This window comes from Choloepus didactylus, chromosome 8 (assembly GCF_015220235.1).
Source record: "Choloepus didactylus isolate mChoDid1 chromosome 8, mChoDid1.pri, whole genome shotgun sequence".
Taxonomy (NCBI): domain Eukaryota; kingdom Metazoa; phylum Chordata; class Mammalia; order Pilosa; family Megalonychidae; genus Choloepus; species Choloepus didactylus.
The window spans coordinates 49,970,924-49,993,280 of record NC_051314.1 but is presented as its reverse complement, the minus strand read 5'-3'; the positions used below and the strand labels follow the sequence as shown (position 1 = coordinate 49,993,280).

General features: G+C 33.3%; 1 protein-coding gene across 3 annotated transcripts in view; it reads left to right on the top strand.

Moving 5' to 3' along the window:
* The window catches only part of PTPRQ (protein tyrosine phosphatase receptor type Q), a 217,499-nt gene that overhangs the window by 131,649 nt on the left and 63,493 nt on the right, over nucleotides 1-22,357 (top strand). For all 3 annotated transcript variants that reach the window (XM_037845990.1, XM_037845989.1, XM_037845991.1), the window contains 7 exons: nucleotides 16-137; nucleotides 5,956-6,142; nucleotides 9,007-9,251; nucleotides 12,156-12,222; nucleotides 15,299-15,457; nucleotides 15,990-16,212; nucleotides 17,875-17,948. In XM_037845990.1, coding sequence (XP_037701918.1) covers nucleotides 16-137; nucleotides 5,956-6,142; nucleotides 9,007-9,251; nucleotides 12,156-12,222; nucleotides 15,299-15,457; nucleotides 15,990-16,212; nucleotides 17,875-17,948 — 1,077 coding nt within the window. The remainder of the gene's footprint in view (nucleotides 1-15; nucleotides 138-5,955; nucleotides 6,143-9,006; nucleotides 9,252-12,155; nucleotides 12,223-15,298; nucleotides 15,458-15,989; nucleotides 16,213-17,874; nucleotides 17,949-22,357) is intronic.

Below are 22,357 nucleotides of genomic sequence, written 5' to 3'. Positions count from 1 at the left end.
TTATTATTTTCATAGCCCCAGATGGTCCTCCTGAAAATGTGCATGTAGTAGCAACATCGCCCTTTAGCATCAACATAAGCTGGAGTGAACCTGCTGTCATCACCGGGCCAACATTCTATCTGATAGATGTCAAATCGGTAAGATGTGTCTCAGCTTCTGTAAAAGGCAGTATAGAGCATGGGTAAAAGTACAGATTTTGGAGCCAGACTATTTTAATTTGAATCTTGGCTCTGTTAGCCCTTAGACAACTTATTTAACCTCTCTGTATTTCAGTGCCCCCATGTATAAAATAAAGATTAATAGTATCCAAGGTATAGGGATTTTGTCAGGACTAAATCAGCTACTATGAATAAAAGATGTAGAACATTGCCTGACATATGGCAAGCACTCAATAAGTGTAATTTATTATTTCCATGATTATTATTTATTCTCAGTGTATAAATGTTGTACATAAACAAGTGATTAAATTGATACTGATATATTGGTTTAAAATACAGTGGAAAAGGACTCATAATACAAAGTAGGAAGGGAGAAGGCATTAGAGGAGATATACCCCAGAGAAGATATCACCAGAAACAAATCTTGAAAAATAACTGAAGCAGAACATAAGGACTTAGGAATAGTTGTGTGAAAGAGTAAAGATCGTTCAAGAAAAAGAAGTAGTTTAATTATCTCCACTCATAACTCTCAAGAAGAAGAGTGCCGAGAGATGAGGCTAGATTGGGAGGCAGAGATTGTAAAGTATTCTACAGAGTTTAGGTTTTATTTTAAGGGCAGTGGAGTTACAATTGAGAACTAAAGCAGTGAAGTGGTTTCTATCTTATGGGTCAACATGGTTTCATTGTAGAGGATAGTCTGGGGTCAGTGTGATGGGGTTCAAAATTAGGAAAGGAGACAAGAAACTTTAAGAGTAGACTAAGAAAGAAAAGATAAAAACAGAAGTAATGAATTGAGGGAACAGAATGAAATATAATTTAAATCTACAGGTTTGGTGAAAAAATCCGTGGAGGGTGAGTGAGAGGAAGAATCTAGAATGACTGAAGTTTTCTGATTTGGAAAATTAGATAGAAAGTGATGCATTTTTAGATCTAGGGACTATGTGAGGCAGAACAGATCATAGAGGAAAATAATGGGTTCAGTACTAAACATTCTGAGCTTGAGATCCCTTGGAGTTATCCACGTGAAGATGCCCCAATAGCAGTATTATATATGAATCTGGAACTCGGGAAAGAAATTCTGGATTTGTAGATGTGAGAACTATTTGTGTTCATATGATTGTTGAATTTATAGGAATAAGAGTGTGTAAAGTAAGAAGAGGTCCTGAGGATAGTATTCTAGGCAATGTAAGCATTTAAATAAGAAGTCCCAAGGGAGCCTGAATTGGAGTAACCAGACAGATAGAAAGAAACCCAAGCATGAGAGGCAAGTTTTTCACCTAAGACGAGGTTCTCAACAATGTAAATAATGTAGATTTGTTAGCCAGGAGAGGATTGGAAGGGTTTCCTTGGCACCCTGCTTGGGTTTTACTGTCCTTGATGACTGCTCTCTCTTCTGGTGGTGTCTGATATATTGAGTTAGGTGTCTCATGTTTATTCTTCCCCTTTCTCTCTGCCTCTGTCTCTGGTTGAACTTCTATAATTTTGTTATGTCTTTATGCTATTTTTAATGGAGATACTTCTATCTCAAAGGACTTGTAATCTTTTAAAAAATTTTAAGGAATTTCTTCTCCCATCCTCTTATTATATTCTTTTCCTTTTTTAGAGCATATTCGTGAAAACTTTAGTACGTAATTAGCCAGAATGATCATCGTGCATTCTGGTGAATGCCCTTGGAATGTGCTTTACAAGCAAATTATAAAATAATAAAACTGTGCTCTATCAAATGAAAGGTACTTTGTTAGCTGAAAATAGTTCTTTTACTGGAATTTGGTTGTGCTTAAAGAAAAAAAAATAAAACATCCTTAAAAGTGATTTTATAATCTCATTCTCTTAGCCTCCTTTTTTTTTAAGGACTTGTGCCTCTATGTTCATAGGTGAGATTGGCCTATAATTTTCCTCTTTCATACTCTCCTTATTTAGTTTTGATGTAATAGTTATATTAGCATCATTAAATGAGCTGGGGGTTATTTCTTCCTTTTCTATGCTCTGGAACATAAGAATGAGATAGTCTATTCCTTGAATATTTGCTAGAACTTGCCTATGAAACCCCTTAGGTCTACTGTTTGTGGCATTTGCATTGGGGTAAATAGAAGGGGGTAGATTTTTGAACACTGAAACACTTTCTTTAAAGGTTTTTGAGTTTTTTTTACTGCATTTTTTTATTGTGAACTTTAAGATATATACATAATAGTGATAACTTTCAAAGTATGATTTAACAAGTAGTTAGAGAGCAAATTTCAAAGAATGTCATGGGTCGCAGTTCCACAACTTCAGCTATTTCCATTATTGTAAAATATAATATACATACAGAAAGGTGTTAACTTTCGATGTACAGCTCAACAAGTAGTTATATAGGCAATTTCAAAAGTTGTTATGGGTTATAGTTCCAGTCTCAGTTCTTTCCCCATTACACAATATGAATATATACAAAAAGATGAAGACTTTCAAAGCACAATTCAATGAGTAGCTATAGAGCAAATTTCAAAGGATGATATAGGTTACTGGACTTTAATATATATATACTGAAACTTTATATATATGTGTATGCATATATGTTTTTAGATGCTGGGATGTTGGAATAGCTGGAAGGAGGTAAATGACATGGTGGAACTGTAATTGTAATCTTAGCCTTCTTAATGAGATTATTTTATGAGGAACAGAAAGAAAGAGGGAGGGATGAGTAGGAAACTAATATTTTAATTGCTTATTTTATACAAAATATATGTGTAACTCTCCACATGCATTGTTTTATCTTATCTAATAGCATTTGATGTAGACATTATTATCTTCATTTTACAGCATGGGGAGCTGAGGCACAGAGAAGGTAACTATACAGTGTTACATAGCTAAGATATGGCTAAAACCACAAACTGTGGTGTAGCTGGTAAAAGGAGAAGCTTTCAAATAGCAAATACAATTTGCCAAATTAAAATATAAGCTCACCAAACCCCTTTGGACCAAAGATAGTAAGATTTCAAACAGATTTTTGCACTTTAGAGTTTCCTTGGGACTCTTGGAACTAAATAGAGTCAATACATTTCTTCCTTCCATCTGTCACTCAACATATATTTTAAAATACCTCCAATGTAGCAACACTGTGCTAGGTGCTGTATATGTAGAAGTGGACAAGTCTGACATTGTCACTGTTCTTATGTAGCTTTACTGCAGTTCATTTCATAACTATGTAACTATCTGCATCCAAAAACCATTGGCTCCCAGATCGAGTAACATGTGCCCCTCCTAAATACTAGCCACAGGGACACTGACAATTTTAGATAAAGGGATATGGACATAGATATCATCCTAAATGATTCTGCTATAATTAGTCTAATGATCTTTGTGGGTGTTTGCTCACTGTTCCTTTTATTCTTTTATATTGAGAACCTTCTAGTAACCAAAACAGGGAAGGAAAAAAAAGTTCTACTTTCAAGTAGCTCACACTGATGAGATACACAAGAATAAAAATTGCTAATTATAGTATCAGGTATGAATTTGGGGAGAATATAAACTAATTAAGTAAGTTCCTGTTATGGGGGATGTAGGATATAGGAAAGGCTTCACAAAGCAAGTGAAATTTATTCTGGGACTTGAAGGATGAGAAAGAGCAGGCCAGATGGGGAAGGGTGGGATTGGGGCAGAAAGCAGAAAGAGGAGTGAAAATTGAACCAGAAAGTCTAATTATTGACTTTATATATATGAGACCACCACAATTCATAAACCATGAGAGACAATTCATAATAATAATAATAGATCCTCAAACATAATATGAGCAAATAAACTTGAAATTGATTGAAGGGAAATGAGAGGTCAAAAGTGCCTGAGATTTCAGTCCTTAGTAACTTAATGAATAGCAGTTCGTAACCATATTGAAGATGATGGGTTTAGTAAGTTTTGTGCATGCTAAATTTAAGGACCCAGCATCTTTTCTTTGGATTTTGTTAAGTAATTTTTCAGGATATAACAGATCATATGCATGCAATGTCATATTTTACTACTTGCTATTTGTGATCCATTTCCTTAATAAAAGGCTTTGGTGTAGTTTTAATTTCACTGTAAAAAATCAGGCGCTGTGACCTTGCAGTAGAGGAGAGAGTTCTGAACTCTTGGAGGACTTGGGTTCAAATTCTATCCTAGTTACCAAATGGCTATGCAATTTTGAGGAAATCACCTCAACTCCATAAAATCAAAGTTCAAATAGTTTCAGCAGTTAGGCAAGTAACATAAACTTGCAGTCAAACTGAAGCCAACTGAGTGAGGCTGTGATGAATTGGAGATCCATACCCATTATAGGAGTCGACTATCACTCATCTCCAGGTAACTGTTACCCAGCATGAATCGAAGTCTACTGGTAGGAAAAATTCAGAATGCCAGATTTTTATGTGTAATTCCCTTATATTTAAATGTTGACTACTAATTAAACACACACACACACACACACTTTCCAGCAGTGAGGAAATGCCCCTGATCTATAGGATTCTTATCATAATGTTTTTCTGCCACTTTAGATATTTTTCTACATTGGTCTGTCTTAAGATGGGAATTATCCCTGATAGCTTGCAATGCTGACATTATTTATCTATCAGTCTTGTGCTGTGTTTCTCATAGCAACATCTTTAAGTTTAAAAAATTCTTAGAAAAGAGCATTTAAAAAACACATTGAGTAGAAGAATAAACTCCTTTCAAGTCTATGAGGGAGAGTCAAGTTAAAAGTGAACTTACAAATGCTAACAGCATATGCAACCAGGTTTGAAGTGTTTCAATTCTGGTATCCAAGAATAGCATATGTAATGGCACTTCGAATTTTCTGATGATCTTCTCAAGAAAAATACTTCTATTTAGTGCTGGAAACTTTAGCTATGCTTAATCCTTGAAGTGAATAAGCTTGAAACTCTATCACAAACAGACTTATGTTTAGTACCCTAAGGATACTCATTTATGCACATTTAATTATTATGACATCTGCAAGTAATTGAGTCCTTATCCAATGCCAGGCATAGTGGTGTAATGCTAGATCATTTTTTCAAATTGTAGTCATGACCAGCATTTTAAAAATGAATTTGAATAAAACGAAAAAGAGCAGAAAATATCAAACTTCACAATGAAGTTTTATTTAGGAAATGTGTTTCAGTTGTAAAGAAGTACAAATGCACGAGTATGTTTGTGTGTGTGTATAAATACATACATATCCTTTTTTTTAGTATGTAATAAATATATATCCTATTTTTTAGTATATAAAATTATAATCCTGATTTATGTTTCCTATTGTGGGTCATAGTCAAAAGAGTTTGAAACTCTCTAAACCAGCTACTTCACATCTTTTCTTTCTAACCTCAACGAAACACTATAGTAGGTATTATTACCCTAATTTTACATACATAGAAATTAAGAGACAGAGGGAATATGTGACTGGTTGAATGCTAAACAGGAGCTATTACATGGCCAAGCTAAGATTTTAATCCTTGTATTTGGACACCAAAATCTACGTTTTTTCTTGTATACAGCATTGGTATAAAACGCAGAGATTCATTGACAGCAGAGATGATTTTTGCTTGTTTATTTGATGGGTTGATTGAAGTTAGTTGATTTTTTTTCTTTTGCTTATCAATTATTAAAATAATCACAAATTAGTAAACTAAGTGTTACAAAAATAAAACTTCCCAGAATAATCTGATCGTAAAAAAATAAAATTGAAATCTTGGTGAGATAAATATGCCTCATGTAGTTTTGTATTATCATGCTTCAGTGGTTTATATTTCAAGTGCTGCTTCTTTAATTGTTAGCTATTTTTTTCCTATAGGTAGATAGCGATGAATTTAATATTTCCATCATCAAGTCAAATGAAGAAAATAAAATCATAGAAATTAAAGATTTACAAATATTCACAAGGTATTCTGTGGTGATCACTGCATTCACTGGAAACATTAGTGTTGCTTATATGGAAGGGAAATCAAGTACTGAAGTGATTGTTACTACTTTAGAATCAGGTAAGGCATGTTTTTTGTCATTGCTAAAAATTGAGTTTACTATCTTTCTTACAGTTCTCAGCCCTCACTCGAAAAAAGAATATGTATTTCCAGAAGTTTTAAAAGCTTATAAATAAAAAAAATCCAAACTCCCTGCAAATGACAAATTGAACCTGTATATTTACATTTTTGAGGCAAGGTGGAATTATATGACTTATTTAATCCCTGTAAATACAGAAACAAATTAGTTTAAAATAAGTACTCAAAGTATTTTTTGTCAATTTAAAGTGCTCAGTGTTTCAGAAACTGAGTTACCTTGCTTAAAGATGATTTTTCCAATTGTCTGTAGCCAGTAATGCTTCATCTAAAATTTCATTTTAATTAATTATGTCCCATGTTTTAAATGCAAATCAGATATAATTCTCTATTCTTAAATTATCTGGGACTCAAAATTAGAATCCAGGTCACTTTTTATGACAGCTGTTTTCTTCATTTAGTGAATTCACAAGTTTTATTTTGTTATCTGTTTGATGAATGTTAGAATCCATACAGCTTTTCTCAAGTTCCTATGAACAGTCTGAATGAATATTAAAATTGTAATCATTAAGAATTAAATGTGGGAAGTCACCTTCCCAGAACTTGCCTGCCCCAAACTCCTTCAGCCTCCAGATGTTCTTTGCCACTAGCTGTGTCACTGGATAGAACAGATGAAGAGATGTGTTGGTACAGTTTATTTGTTACTCTCTGGAAGGTAAGTATAGGAGGTAAAACTATTTTTCAGACAGTTTTTTTTCATTCTGGTATATTCTTTATTCCTTTGCCTCTAAATTTGTGGTTCTAAATCATAAGGTACAGTTTTGTATGACTGCGTGGTATGTGAATATATCTCAATAAAATGAATATTTAAAAAAAATCATAAGGTACATTGTATCCTCAGCACCCTGAAAGTCCACTTGTTTCCATATTGGTCCAACATATTAGCCATTACCCCAGGCATCTAGTTTCTTCATGCTTCCTTTTCTTCTCCCCCAACCTACCTGTCTTTGGTGAAGGGTATGAATGAAATTATTCAACTTTATAACATAAAGTATTGATTGTCGAATCTTAAAATGCTACGTCTCCTGATCAAAGTTTAATAGCTTTTTACTGAATCTCCAAGAATGGAATTTTAGATGTAAAATCAAAGATATTTGGGGGATGAGCTCTTTCCAGCATATAGAGAATCCCTTCACTACCAACTTTAATCCCAGTATTTGTAAGAAACATCTCTTATGAAAAGAAATTATATTTCATGTGTATCATAAAAGTTGATAACAGAAAATATGAAAGTATGTCTGTTGAACCAACTCAATATTTTAGCTATGCATTTTTCCACTTAAAATATGATATTTAGCACATAACGTGTTTATCTGCTTTCTCTCTTTTGCTTTCTTTCTCACTAGTTATATACTTATATTTGCTTGCTACAGGGCACTATCTAGAAAGATGTTTGCAAGTTAATAAAATCTGACCATCTGAACTATTGAAAGCCAAATATTAACAGCCTTCATGGAAATTCCTTACTTAGTATGGTATATTACAACCATTTTAATTTGGTCAAAATATAAATATTTATTCAGTCCCTTAGTCATATAAAGAACACTAATTATGTGTATAGCAAGAACTAGCTTCTATACTCATAAATAACTTACATCTTAAAGCATATTATTTTCTTTCGTTAGACATAGTTATGATGTTAGGCTAATTTTTATCTTTCAAAAAACTGAAAATATATAGAATATATAAAGAACTTTCAAAACTCAGCATTTTAAAAAATCGATTAGAAAATGTGCAAAATATTTGAACAGACATATCACCAAAGAGGAGATACGGTTGGCAAATAAGTATGATAAGAGCAACATCATTAGCCATTAAGGAAATGAAAATTAAGATTATAATCAGGAATATACATCTATTAGAACAGATAAAAAAATTAAGTTATTGTACCAAATGCTGGTGAAAAAGTAGAGAGATTTTATCTCTCCTGCATTGCTAGTGAAAATATAGAATTGTACAGCCACACTGGAAAATGGTTTGTCAGTTGTCAATTCTGGTGCATCCATACTATGGAACAATACCCAGTTTAAAAAAAAAAAAGGCAAGATCTATATACAGCAATTGGATGGGCATCAAGGGCATTATGTTAATGTTATTTTTTAAATGAGAAAACTGTAGAGATGGAGAAGAGATTTGTGCTTGTGGGGAGGCTTGGGAGTGCAAATACAAAGAATTAGCATGAAGGAGTTCCTTTATAGTGATGGAACATTTTTGCGTCTTGTTTTTGGTGGTGGTTACAGGAATTTATACATGGGATAAAATTGCATGGAACTACACACAGGAACACACTCACACAGACATACACACATGAAATCATGTAAAAAGCTAGTGAAAGCTAAATAAGATCTGCACTCTAGTTTACAGTATTGTACCAATGTCAGTTTCCTGGATTGATATTATACTACAATCATTTAAGATGGTTACCACTGAAGGAAATTGGTCGTAAATTATGTGGGATGGATATACTATTTTTGCAATGCTGTGAGTATATATTATTTTAAAATGAAAAGCTCAGTAAGTCACTCTGTATAAAAATAAATGCACATTAATAGCAAGATAAATATATAAGCACACAAACTGGATCGCCATTATGGTTTCTGTGATCTGTAGATGCCAAAGATTCTACGATGTGGCAGCCTTTTTGTGTCCATCATAATTTATATCCTTTAAACAATAAACATAACATTCATTTTTTAAGACAGAAATTTGAAGCAAACAAAGTTTACATGGAAATCAAAAGGAACAACACAACTTTTTAAAATTGGTAATTGCTAAATATTTCATTTTAGCCCCCAGGGACCCACCTAATAACATGACATTTCAGAAGATACCTAATGAAGTTACAAAATTTCAGTTAACATTTCTTCCTCCATCTCAACCTAATGGGAATATCCAAGTGTATCAAGCTTTGGTTTACCGAGAAGATGATCCTACTGCTGTCCAGATTCACAACCTCAGTATTATACAGGAAACTGACACATCTGTCGTTGCAATGTTAGAAGGACTAAAAGGAGGACATACTTATAATATCAGTGTAAGTATCTGTCCTAGTTTGCTAATGCTGCAGAATGCAAAACACCAGAGATGGATAGGCTTTTATAAAACGGGGGTTTATTTCACTACACAGTTACAGTCTTAAGGCCACAAAACGTCCAAGGTAACACATCAGCAATCGGGTACCTTCACCGGAGGATGGCCAATGGCATCTGGAAAACCTCTGTTAGCTGGGAAGGCACGTGGCTGGCGTCTGCTCCTAAGTTCTGGTTTCAAAATGGCTTTCTCCCAGGACGTTCCTCTCTAGCAAGCTTGCTTCTCTTCAAAACGTCACTCACAGCTGCACTCTCTTCAGTCTCTTTGAGTCAGCATGTTTTATATGGCTCCACTGATCAAGGCCCACCCTGAATGGGTGGGGTCACACCTCCATGGGAGTATCCCACCAAATCACCACCCACAGCTGGGTGGGGCACATCTCCATGCAAACAACCTAATTCAAATGTTCCAACTTAATCCCCACTATTCTGTCTGCCCCACAAGATTGCATCAAAGAATATGGCTTTTTCTGGGGGACATAATACCTTCAAACTGGCACAGTATCCATAGCTTTTAATAATTTACTTAAGTTACAAAGTCCATTTACAATCTCAGCATTCAAAAGTAGTGAGGTTTATGTACATATTTCATTTTCATGTCTTTTGTGGAGTTAAGATATGCCAACAAAAATATAGTTAGAGAAATGAAATAGCCAATTTCCTATTATAAAACAGCAAATAAAATTAACATATATAGATAACCAAGAATTTTGCACAATAATAGTGGAATAGAAGAAATAAAGTAAAAATGAATTTCATTTTAAAAGTGCAGTCATATATAAAGAGAAAACTCTGCCGAAAGAAAAAGTGTATGTGTGAGTATGAATGAAAAATGTAAAAGAATATTTCAAAGGAATAACTTAGAAATAACTATTTGCATGTTTGAAATTCACATGCATTTCACAAACTAAGAGCTGATACTTTATATTTTAATTCTAAATTATCCGCTTTAAAGCATAAATATGCATGTGAGTTTATACATACGCAGACATACACATACACACAATTGTTTCTCCCGATGCTTATTTTTGTATCATGCCTTGGAATTTTCATAACGAATTATATAGTTCAGAAAATCAGCTTCTTAGTAACATAGATTTCACCTTAAACCTTCAGGTAGCTTAGTAAATAATCTTATTAACAACTCTTTATGATATTCAATGTGATTAGGATAACATTGTTGTTAATAATATGTCACCCCAATTTTATTTATATATTAGATTTTTTAATTTGCATATTCATTCTTCCCCTCACTAACTTTATAACTTTATATAATCTTTCTGTCTTGCTGGGATACCTATTGTACTTCCCAATAAATGGACCACCATTATGAAAGATCTAGTACAGTAGGGTGGTGGATAAGAGATTGAACTGCCGTGGCTTTGCTACTTGCTGTGTCTGGGCAGTGTCCTCAAACCTGTACCTCGGTTTCTTTTTATGAGTAATTGGTTAAAGGAAAGTAACTTAAGTCATAGGATTGTTGTGAGGATTAAATATTTATAGTTATGGTAGGTATATCCATTTGTCTGATTGTTGTGAGGATTATCTATTTATAATTATGGTAGGTATATCTATTTTGGCTATTGCTAATAAGAGAAAAGATAGGGAAGAAATGAAGTTTAACAAATTCATAACTTAAAGAAAAATAAATATAACCTGTACCTGATTGTTCCCAAAGTGTGATTTATGGCATCCTCAACACCTAGAAACTTGTTAGAATTGTACAACCTTCACACCAACACCCCAGACCTTCTGAATCAGAATCAGCATATCTGCGTTTCAAAAGGTTCCCGTCACTTCGTTGCATACTGCAGTTTGACAAGCACTGCCCAACTTTTTCATTTATTTCACTTAAATGTTAGTTTGCACTATAGAGAAAAAAAAATCACTTTTCATTTTGAATACTTCATTAAATTTAAATACTCCAATAAATGTCTCATTTACACATTTTAAACCACATTTTATGTACTTGGTTTATTCATCAGTCCTACCATGTTATACGTATTATTATACTTTTAATTCAATGAAAAATATTTCTAAAGTACTTACAGTGTGAAAGGCACAGTGCTGTGGCCCAGCAGTGTATATAACAAATTAATTCCAGTAAACATTATATTCAGAATTGTGCTTATCACATACAAATGAAATTGGCCAAAAACATGATCTTTATTTTAAAGAGGAAGATAAAATGGATAAAAGAAGATTCTTTGTTTACAGATTCCAAAGCACAAAGTTAATTGAAAGGATTCGCATTCATGTAAATCACACTGTATATACAAACAGAAATGTTTTATGTGTATATGCTGCATTATACAGGCTATAGCGTCAGACACTTTGGGGCAGGGGTGAAGAAGGGCATAAAGGCCAACTTTCAGAAGGATGATTTAATACAGGAAAACTGGGAGGCTGAAGGAATAGGATTTCATCTCAGAGAAGTAAAAAACGAGGATCTTGAATATGGATTTAAAGATAGCGAGAGTTACCTAGCTACAGAGGGAAGGAACAGATATTAGAGTAGATTAAGAGAGAGTGTAGACATAGTGGCTTTTCTGCTTTGTTTCTCCTATGGGTTCAGCTCGAAGCCACAGTCCTTTCCTGGTTTCTGTAGCAGGGCTGTTTAGGTCACTCATCCTTTGTTCTTAGGGTATAGTACCAGGTATCAGTTTTAAGAAATAATTTGCTGCTAATGTTTTTGCTCTATATATTGTATTCATTTAAGTGTTTGAAAGGAAAATATTGCAGACTATATGCAATTGTTTTTAAAAGTGTAGTCATTACATAGAAACATAATTTATATATAAACATAATTAAGAATTAGCCAACAGTAATAAGATGTTTCTTTGTTTTAGGTTTATGCAATCAATAGTGCTGGTGCAGGGCCGGAAGTTCAAATGAGAATAACCATGGATATTAAAGGTACATGCGTGAGCTGCCTTCCCATGAAATGCTGTTGCCTTAATCAAGATATAGTTGTAATTTGAAATCCATATTAGAATTAAGGCTATAGACAAGCATATTAATGATGCATATGCTTGTAATAAGCATTTACTATAAATGCTTATAATAAGCATATATTAAGTAATAACCTATGCTTATTAAATATACAATTAAAATGTCTAATAATGCATCTTATTTTTTTAAACAAAGAGAACACCCATCTCCTGTTTATCGCATATTTCTTTTCCTCTAAATGTGAGCTTTCAGAGTCAGATGTTATGATCTGCTTTTAAGTTTCTCAGTTTTTTTAAAAAGGAAAATTTGTTATTTAAATTATACAAGTAGACTTTGATTAGTTCAAATTAGATTCTTTGACAACTTTTATTTTGGAAGTCAGATTTCTTTCAGTTAATCAAATAGTGTTTACTGAATTCCTACCATACCTTCAACTTTGTGATTCTGACTGTAGTATATTGATTAAATTCATTATTCTGACAGACATTTTTAGTAGAAAATATAAGTGATATTCAAACCTCCTCACTTCCTTTGCCCCAAAAGAAAAAAAAAAAATTGTTGAGAGGAATTTAGAGACATTCAGACATTCTGGGTGCCTTCTCTTCTTCAGACTGAAAACAAGCAAATAATTGTGCCCTCTCTCAAAAAATATGTCACAAAACCATGGAAAGATTAAATAAATGGACATGTATGAACCTTAGGTAGAATTCTCCCAGAGAATTCTCTTTCTGAAGCTTAACAGTAACTTTTCCCAGCCTGGTGAGGACAACAGAGCATACTGATTAAAAGTGCCAGCTTCAGGCTGGCTCTAGGGTTAAGCTCCCTGGGAGTGAATCCTGAATCCCCCGCTAGAGATCTGTTTAACTTTGGGCAAGTTTCTTAAGTTCTCTATGACTTTAAAATGGAGATAAATACCAGTTCTTATCTCACAGGTTGTTGTGAGGATTAAAAGAGATAATCTTTGAAATATCCTTAGGATGGCTCCTGGAATCTAGTATTATAAGGAATAAAATAGTAAAATGAAGCTGATACATTTTATATTTTGATCAATGGGAAGTTGATATAATTGTAGTGCTATATACTCATGCTATTTGCTTTAATTATTTGATTTTAATTGATAAATTATGTACTTTTAATGTATTAATATATAAAGTCTTTAAAACATCAATTATTTTACAAAATAATTTTATAAAGAAGAGCTTGAGTCATACTATCTTAATTTCTCTTTTTTATTCAGCAGACAAATGTAGTTCTGCAGGTAGCAATAAATACTTTACATTTATGCTTTAGTAAAATATCCTGTTTCAAAGGCTTTACTCATCTGCAAGTAAAGATGATTGGTTATGACTTTTATAGGGTAGGTGGATCCATAAGTCATCTAGAGATGGTGGCAGTGTTGGGGTCCTAGAGAAATTCCTTTCTCTAGTAATAGCATGATTTTATTACTGATACAGAGTATTGAATGAATAACATTCTCAGTAAAGCTGCATTTAATAGATGAGATAAAGTTTGATGGCCATGCTGATGTTGGATTCCTCTAACAGGAAATCTCTGCTGGGGGACTCCCCAGTGGCTTGGCCAAGAATTTCTCAGAACTGCCCTGCTACCTGAGGTTCTTCCTGCTAAATCCTTTCCTTCTCCCACTACTTCTCTATCAGAGCTGCATCATGGTCCAAAGGCTTCTCACACCTCCTCATACTACCTCTCCATTTATCCTTCACAAGCATTTCCCCCAATAAACCTCTTAGAGATCTAATCTCATCATAGCCTTTATTTCACAGGGCACCCAAACTGACACATCACATTAAAAGTTTGCATCTGAATCTGAAGCTCAAAAGAGAGGAGTAAGCAAAAGAACTAAGTTAAGAAGATTTGGTTCAAATCTTGATATTTCTCTTTGATAGTTGTGTGACATAAGCCTATTTTCTCATCTATGAAAATGAAAATAATGTTGCTAATTTTATGGCATTATTGAAAGGCTTTTTAAAAATTACAAATCTGGAAATTGAGGCTAAGGAAATTTGGTGAAATAACTTACCAGTGCTCAAACAGCTGGTATATGTAGCTATAAGATGAGACCAAAGAAGCAGAGTTTCTACGAATATTGATTTTGGAATACTTGTATGTATTGGTAGCAAAATACGAATTGAATTATCATGGCACTTTTAGAAATTATTCTGGCAGTATCTATTAAAGTTAAAAATACACATGTCCCTTGTTCCAGAAATCCTGTTATTGGTAATCTATTCCATAGAAATAAAAGTATCAGTAAATAAGGCTAAATGTATAAGGCTATTGCAGCAAATGTTCAAGAACTGGAAGAAAAGTGAATTCCCACCACTAGAGAAATGATGGAATACATTTTGGTGCAGCCAAACCATGATATTTAATATAATCATTAAAAGAATGAATCAGCTCTATACCTGGTGACTAGGAAAGACACAAGTTAAATTTAAACAAACAAGGAAAAGCAAAATGTGGGATAATTATTTATAATATAGCCCCATTAAAATTCAAACAGTAACAAGAGTCCATTATATATGACTATTTATATGTTTTATACGATTATGTGAACATGGAAAGAAATATGTGAGGCTATCATCCACATATTTGGCATGGATTAACTGTGGGAGGAGGTTCTGGTGCTGGTATGACTAGATTGAGAAGAATAGAAATTGTTGAAAAAGCTAAAGACAGTGAAAAACACATGAAAATATTATGATATAATCATATGTGTGCATTTATGAAAATTCATGTAATAGGATATAAAATTTGATTTTTTTAATATGTGAAGGGAAGTCAGATGACTAAAAATCACACCTGGGCCCCATTCTCTCAGGCAAGTCTCAAATATGTAGTTATACAATTAGGAGATAAAAATTGCTGAATTTAGGCTAGGCTGTATCTAAACAAAATTCCATTTCATTTGTTATTTATGTTTGTCATCACTTTATCATTACCTGAATAAAATTATATTCTAAAATTATTTTTATCTATAGAAACAAAAACAATTACAGCACTATTTCTTCTTTACTTATAGCTCCAGCACGACCAAAAACCAAACCAACCCCTATTTATGATGCCACTGGAAAACTGCTTGTTACTTCAACAACAATTACAATCAGAATGCCAATATGTTACTACAATGATGATCATGGGCCAATCAAAAATGTGCAAGTGCTTGTGGCAGAAACAGGAGGTATCATCAAATGTCAACTTAAGATTTGCTGAATGCTTAAGAAATTTCAGTTCAAAATTAGTAAATTAAGGTTGAATCCCAATTACCACACAACTCTTTAGCTTATTGGATTGTCAATATTATCACTATCATAATCATTTAGTTATCTCAAAATAGTTTTCCAAAATAAGAAAAGGTATAGTTAAAATATATGATATATTTATTCCATATGCTAGTAGGATTTGTTTAGAGTTTGGCAAGCTACTTTGCAGATGTTAACAAGAGAGTCACCCTTGATTGAGGAAGGTTCCTTTTCTACATGAGACCTCATTCTCCACAATACATATGGATTCATAACTCTCTTGTTAACAGTGTGATGGGAAAGGCTGGGGTTCCCTGCCTATCCAGATGGATCAGCTGAATCATCCCTGTGGTTCAAAAAAGTTACAGATGTATCCAGATTTCCCTCGTGCAATTATGAAACACTCTTCATAAATCTGAAAATACATTCCTATATGACCTTAATCATTTTTAACTTATTTTCTGAAAATAGCTCATCAAGATGGAAATGTCACAAAGTGGTATGATGCATATTTTAATAAACCAAGGCCATATTTTACAAACGAAGGTTTTCCTAACCCTCCGTGTACAGAAGGAAAGACAAAGTTCAGTGGCAATGAAGAAATCTATGTCATAGGTACTGATAATGCATGTATGATACCTGGCAATGAAGACAAAATTTGCAATGGCCCTCTGAAACCAAAAAAGCAATACTTGTAAGTATAGATACATCTACCATTCCTCATGTTTGCAAGCTAGTAAACATTTTTTTGCCCATCCATCTACCTATCCTCTCATCCCTCCAATAAACACTGGGCATCCACCATGTATCATGACCTGTTTTAGGTACTAGGAATGTAAAGATAAATAACACATTGTCCTTACATTCCATAAACACACTGTTCTATCAGGAAAGCAGGCCAGACTAAAAATAAGTATGATTCAACATGGTAAATGATATAAGAGCAATATGAAAAATGTGCTATTAGAGGACATAAGTAGAATTTAATTCTTCCTGTCAAAGATAATGTGAGTAATTTGTAATATTCTGTGTGTTTTACTCATTATTTTGCCTTGCATGCTGATGTACAGGTTTTTAGAAACACTACTCTATTTTTATCATTAATTATGACTTCAGTTTATCTCAGACAGAGCAATTTATTCTTTTTACCATCAAACATATGAATGAGTGATAGGGATATTTACTACTCACTTTAATATTTGGTATTTTGTAGCCCTAATAACCTAATATCATATTAAAAACCAGTGCTGACATTTTAATTTCATTAATTCTTTGGTAAATTGACTATACTATTTTGTGTCATAAGAGTATAATTAAAAATAATTTTAACTTTATTGGATTTTCAAAACATAATTTTACCGTTAAATTTGAAAAATGCAGAAAGTGCCATTTTTGCCTACTTGTTAAAGCATTAGTGAATTTTTTTATAAATTTCATAGGACAAGATGCATTTGAAAAGTGAGATTAAAAAGTTAGACAATTGATAAAAATATTATCATCTGTTATTAAATGCAATTACTGTAGTTCAAATTCTAGGTTACTGTCTGCATTTTAATCATACATATGATAATTATAAATGATTATCATGCTACGTGATGTCTAATATTTATTAAAATATTATTTATTTTGCATACTTGCTTTAATAAGACACTCAATATAATCAATACAATCATAAAAATTTAAAAATATTAGGAGTTAAGTTATTTAGTGAAATTTATTAATGTGAAATGGTTTTGTAAATTCAAGTGCCTTTGTGTCTTTACTTTTTAAATGAGGTGAATTTCAGTTGTCTCTCAGGATATTAGAATCACCTAGTGATTTTGAAGCTTGATTCTCTTCTGCACCTTTTTTCAATTTCAAATGTCAGAAAAGCATAGAAATGTGTAAAAGCATACAGATGTGCACACACAGAAATAAGAAATTGTTCTCAATCTGTTTACATGGGAACAAGGTAAGTTCCATATTCTCATACTAAATGTTTCACTTGTGTTTTCAAAGGTGCTTGAGATACAACAATTATTATACCTCATGTTTGCAAAGTTTGTTAGTGCAACACACACTCACAGAGACATTAAATCATTTCATATTTATCTAGAGGGAGGTGTTCAGTACTTTTAAATTGCTGATTGCTTGTGTTTGCCCAAACTTTTACTCATTTCCCCATCACAGTCAAAATGTTCATGTGCAGGATAATTACTCATCTCATGTAGAGATAGTATACGTTTGTCCTGATGGTGATTGGATTCTGTTTCCATCTTCCTTTCTCTGTACAGTTTTTGTAATTATTTGTTAAAATATTCATAGAAAAATGTCATGGTATATAAATTATTGGTTTTTAATTGTATTTATTTTACAGATTTAAATTTAGAGCCACAAATGTTATGGGACAGTTTACTGACTCTGATTACTCTGACCCTGTTAAGACATTAGGTAAGAGATATTTTTTCTTTAATTTAAGTTATAATTTCAGCATGTTAATCACAGTTGGGACATTTATTAGTAAATATAATAGTCCACTACTGAATGTTTTCAAGTATAAATTCATTTCAAGGTTAATCAGTGACTGACAAAAAAAGTATTCATAATATTCTTTTTAAAATGCAAGTGGAATTCATTCAAATTTGGATATAGTTGTTATTATGGTATTGGTTCTGTGCTGACATGTACTAACATTATATGAAATAAATATTTATTTGTCTATTTTAATATATTATTTTAATGTAAAACATTTTTATCTAACAAGAGAGAAAAAGGCTCATGGAAATCTTTCTGAAATAATCCTGAAATCCATAAGTAAGCCAGTCCTCTTTATTTTCTATCTGGTGAACACTTTGATGAGTTTCTTTCGATTTACCCACCCAGTCACACCTGAATACAATGCAAATATGATTGATCCGAAATGTGTATATTTCATCATTGTTTTCATGCTTAACATTAATTATTCTGTGCCAGATATACTTCTAGGCCCTTTACATGTTTTAATTGATGTACTCTTCAGAAGTTTCCTTTGAGTTTGGTCGGTGTTTCCCAGTCAGGGTGATTTACTCTCAAGGGGATTTGGAAATCTCTGGCACTATTTTTGGTTGTCACAGCAGGCAGTGGAAGTCGAGGATGCTACTGGCATCTAGTTGGCACAGGCCAGGAATTCTGCTGAACATCCCACAATGCACAGAACAGCTCCCACAATAAAGAATCAACTGGCCCCAACTGTCACTAGTGCTGTGGTTGAGAAACCCTTGGTTAGATGCCACCATTTGCTCCACTTACTGATGAGGAAACCAAGGTATGGCTTGTTTATGTAATTAAGTGGCTGGACCAGCATTCCAGCACAGGATTCCAGAAACACTACCCTAATAAATACAGGCTCTAAACCTGGATAAAAATTCTGGCCCTGCAACTTGGGAAAGTTAAAAAAAAAAAAGTTAAAAATTTTAATTTCTAATAACCTCAGTTTCCTTATCTGGAAAATGGTGATGATGGTATCTACTTTGAATGGTTTTTGAAAGGTTTAAATAAAATAACTTATGTAACTATATTAATAGTTTATAACTAGTAAAATTTTAAATGTTTAATACCTTGTTTTTGAATAGGCTATAATAAAAGATTTTAGAATTATCCTTACTTGGAAGAAATCATTTCACTAGGATTTCACTGAGTACATCAGCCATTTCTCCTGCACCATGCCCTCAAAACCTCCAATTCATCCATAGTACCTTTGAAAAGAAACCACATGGGTGATATATCTCTAGGAAACCACTAGAAATTGTGGAGCTTTGTTTGTTGCATAGCATATTGTGATCTGCTATAGATTTCAGGATAGAGTGCTCTACCTTTTTACCTTTTTCAGCCAGAAATTGTCATCAAGCTGTGGAACTATTAGATGCATAAAAGTCATTGTATTGGTCAGGGATCTCTAGGGAAACAGAACTAACAGGATATGTGTGTGTGTGTGTGCGCGCGCGCGCGTGTGTGTGTGTGTGTGTGTGTGTGTGTGATTTGTAAATATTAAGCATTTTTTTAATAGGAATTGGCTCATGTGACTGTAGGGATGAATGAGTCTGAATTCCATAGGGCAGGCCACAAGCTGGGAATCCTGATGAAGGATTTCAAGGAATTCCTCAGGAGAAGCTAGCTGGCTGAAGTAGAGATGGAAATTTTCCCTTACTGCTGAAATCATCCCTTTTCTTTTTAAGGGCTTCAAACTGATTAAATGAGACTTCTTTCATTGTTGAAGGCAGTCTCCTCAGTTGATTGTAGATATAATGAGTCATAGATGGAATCAACTTACTGATGATTTAAATCTGTGAAATACCTTCACCATAACAATGAGGCCAGTGCTTGCTTAACCAAGCAACTGGACACCATAACCTGGCCAGTTTGACACATAAACTTAACCAAATCACAGTCCACCCTTTGTCAACTTGGCATCCATTCACATCTCCTTAAATACTTAATCTCTAAATAAAAACAATAATAGTAATGTTTTCCCCTAATAATACTTAATTGTCCTGTGTACATCTGGAAACACACTAACTTACTCCAGAATAGAATGCAAGTTCTTGGGTAATATTCACTCTTAAACTTGATATCCTATATCTTAAATATCGGGACATGAAATTAATACAATTTATTTCATATGATAAGGTGATAAGATAGGGAAGAAAACAAAGACATTTGCTTTATGTGTATATACAAACATACTCATAGCAAAACAAGGAAGAAATATGCATAACCATTACAGTCCTCATTTCTGTAATTCATCAAATGGTCAGAGCTTCTATTTATAACTGCCTTCTTCTACTACCCATTCCATATACCCTTAGAAACTCTGTACAAATTAAGTATAAATTCCCTTTTCCCTTCCCCCATCCTGGCCTTTATGTCTTCCCTTGTGCAGGTAACATTCTATTTTGATTACTATGGCATTGTAATGGGTTTTAAGATCAGGAAGTGAGAGTCTACCAACTTCCTTCTTCTTTTCAAAATGGTTTTGGCTATTCAGGGCCCCTTACCCTTCCATATAAATTTGTTAATCAGCTTTCCATTTCTGAAAGAAGATTGTTGGAATTCTGATAGAGATTGCATTGAATCTATATATTGCTTTGGATAGAACTGACATCTTAGCAATATTTAGTCTTACAAACCATGAACACAGAATGTCCTTCCATTTATTTAGGTCTTCTTTGATTTCTTTTAACAATGTCTTGTATTTTTCTCTGTATAGCCCTTTATATCTCTGATTAGATCTACTCCTAGATATTTCATTCTCTTATTTTTTCTACAGAATGTTCATTACTAGTATGTAGAAACACTACTGAGTTTTGCATTTCTATTTTGTACCCTGCCACTTTGCAGAATTTGTTAGTTCCAGTAGCTTTTTTGTGAATTTTTCAGGATTTTCTACATATAAGACCATGTCATCTGCAAAGAGGGAAAGTTTTACTTCTTCCTTTCCAATTGGATGCCTTTCATTTCTTTCTCTTGCCTAATTGCTCTAGCAAGAACTTCCAGTAAAATGTTGATTAACAATGGTGACAGTGGGCATCATTGTCTTTTCCAGGTCTTAGGGGGGAAGTTTTTGTGCTTTCACCATTGGGTTATGACGTTAGCTGTGGCTCTTTCATATATTCCCTTTATTGTGTTGAGGAAGTTTCCTTCTATTCTTAGTTTTTTAAGTGTATTCATCAAGATGGGGTGCTGGATTTTGTCAAATATCTTTTCTGCATCAACTGAAACAACCATGTTTTGTTTTTTTTTTTATTCCTTCACTCTGTTTATTGTGATGCACTGCATTGATTGATTTTCTTATGATTAGCCACTCTTTGCATACCCACTTGATCATGGTTTATACTTCTTTTAATGTGCTATTGGATTCTGTTTGCTAGTATTCTGTTGAGGACTTTTGCATCTATATTCATAAGAGATATTGTTCTTTGATTTCCTTTTCTTATGTTGTCTTTAACTGGTTTTGGTATGAGAGTAATGTTGGCCTCAGAATGAGTTTAGGAATTTTCTCTCCTCTCCACCTTTTTTGGAAGAATGTGAACAGAATTGGCATTAATTCCTCTTGGAAGGTTAGGTAAACTTCACCAGTAAAGCCATCTGGTCCTGGGATTTTCTTTTGGGGTAGGTTTTTGATTACTGATTCAATCTCTTTGTTAATTACCAGTTTGATGAGATTTTTCTATTTCTTCTTGAGTCAACATAGGTAGTTTGTGTGTTTCTAGGAATTTGTCCATTTCATCTAAGTTATCTAATTTTTTGGCATGTAATTGTTAATATCCTCTTATAGTCCTTTTTATTTCTTTGGGTTCAGTAGTAATCTCCTCTTTTACATTTCTATTTTAGGGTTTATTTTTGTCCTTTCTCTTTTATTTTTTCTTTTGTTGGTCAAGCAAAAGGCTTGTTGATTTTATTGATCTTTTCAAAGAACCAACTTTTGGTTTTGTTGACTCTCTGTTTTTTTTCCCCTCAATTTCTTTTTTCTCCACTCTAATCCTCTTTATTTCTTTCCTTCTGCTTGCTTTGGTTTCAGTTTGCTCTTCTTTTTCTAGATCCTCCAGTTTTGAAGTTAGGTCTCTGATTTGAGATCTTTCTTCTTTTTTGATGGAAGCATTTAGAACTATACATTCTTTGCCAGTTTGAATATATTATGTCCCCCAAAAAGAGCCATGATCTTTTAACCCAATCTTATGGGGTGGAAACTTTTGATTGAGTGTTTCCATGAAGATGTGACTCACCCAACTGTAGGTAATACCTTTGATTAGATTATTTCCATGAAGGTTTTACCCTGACCATTCTGTGTGGGTCTCAATTAAAACACTGAAGTCCTATAAGAG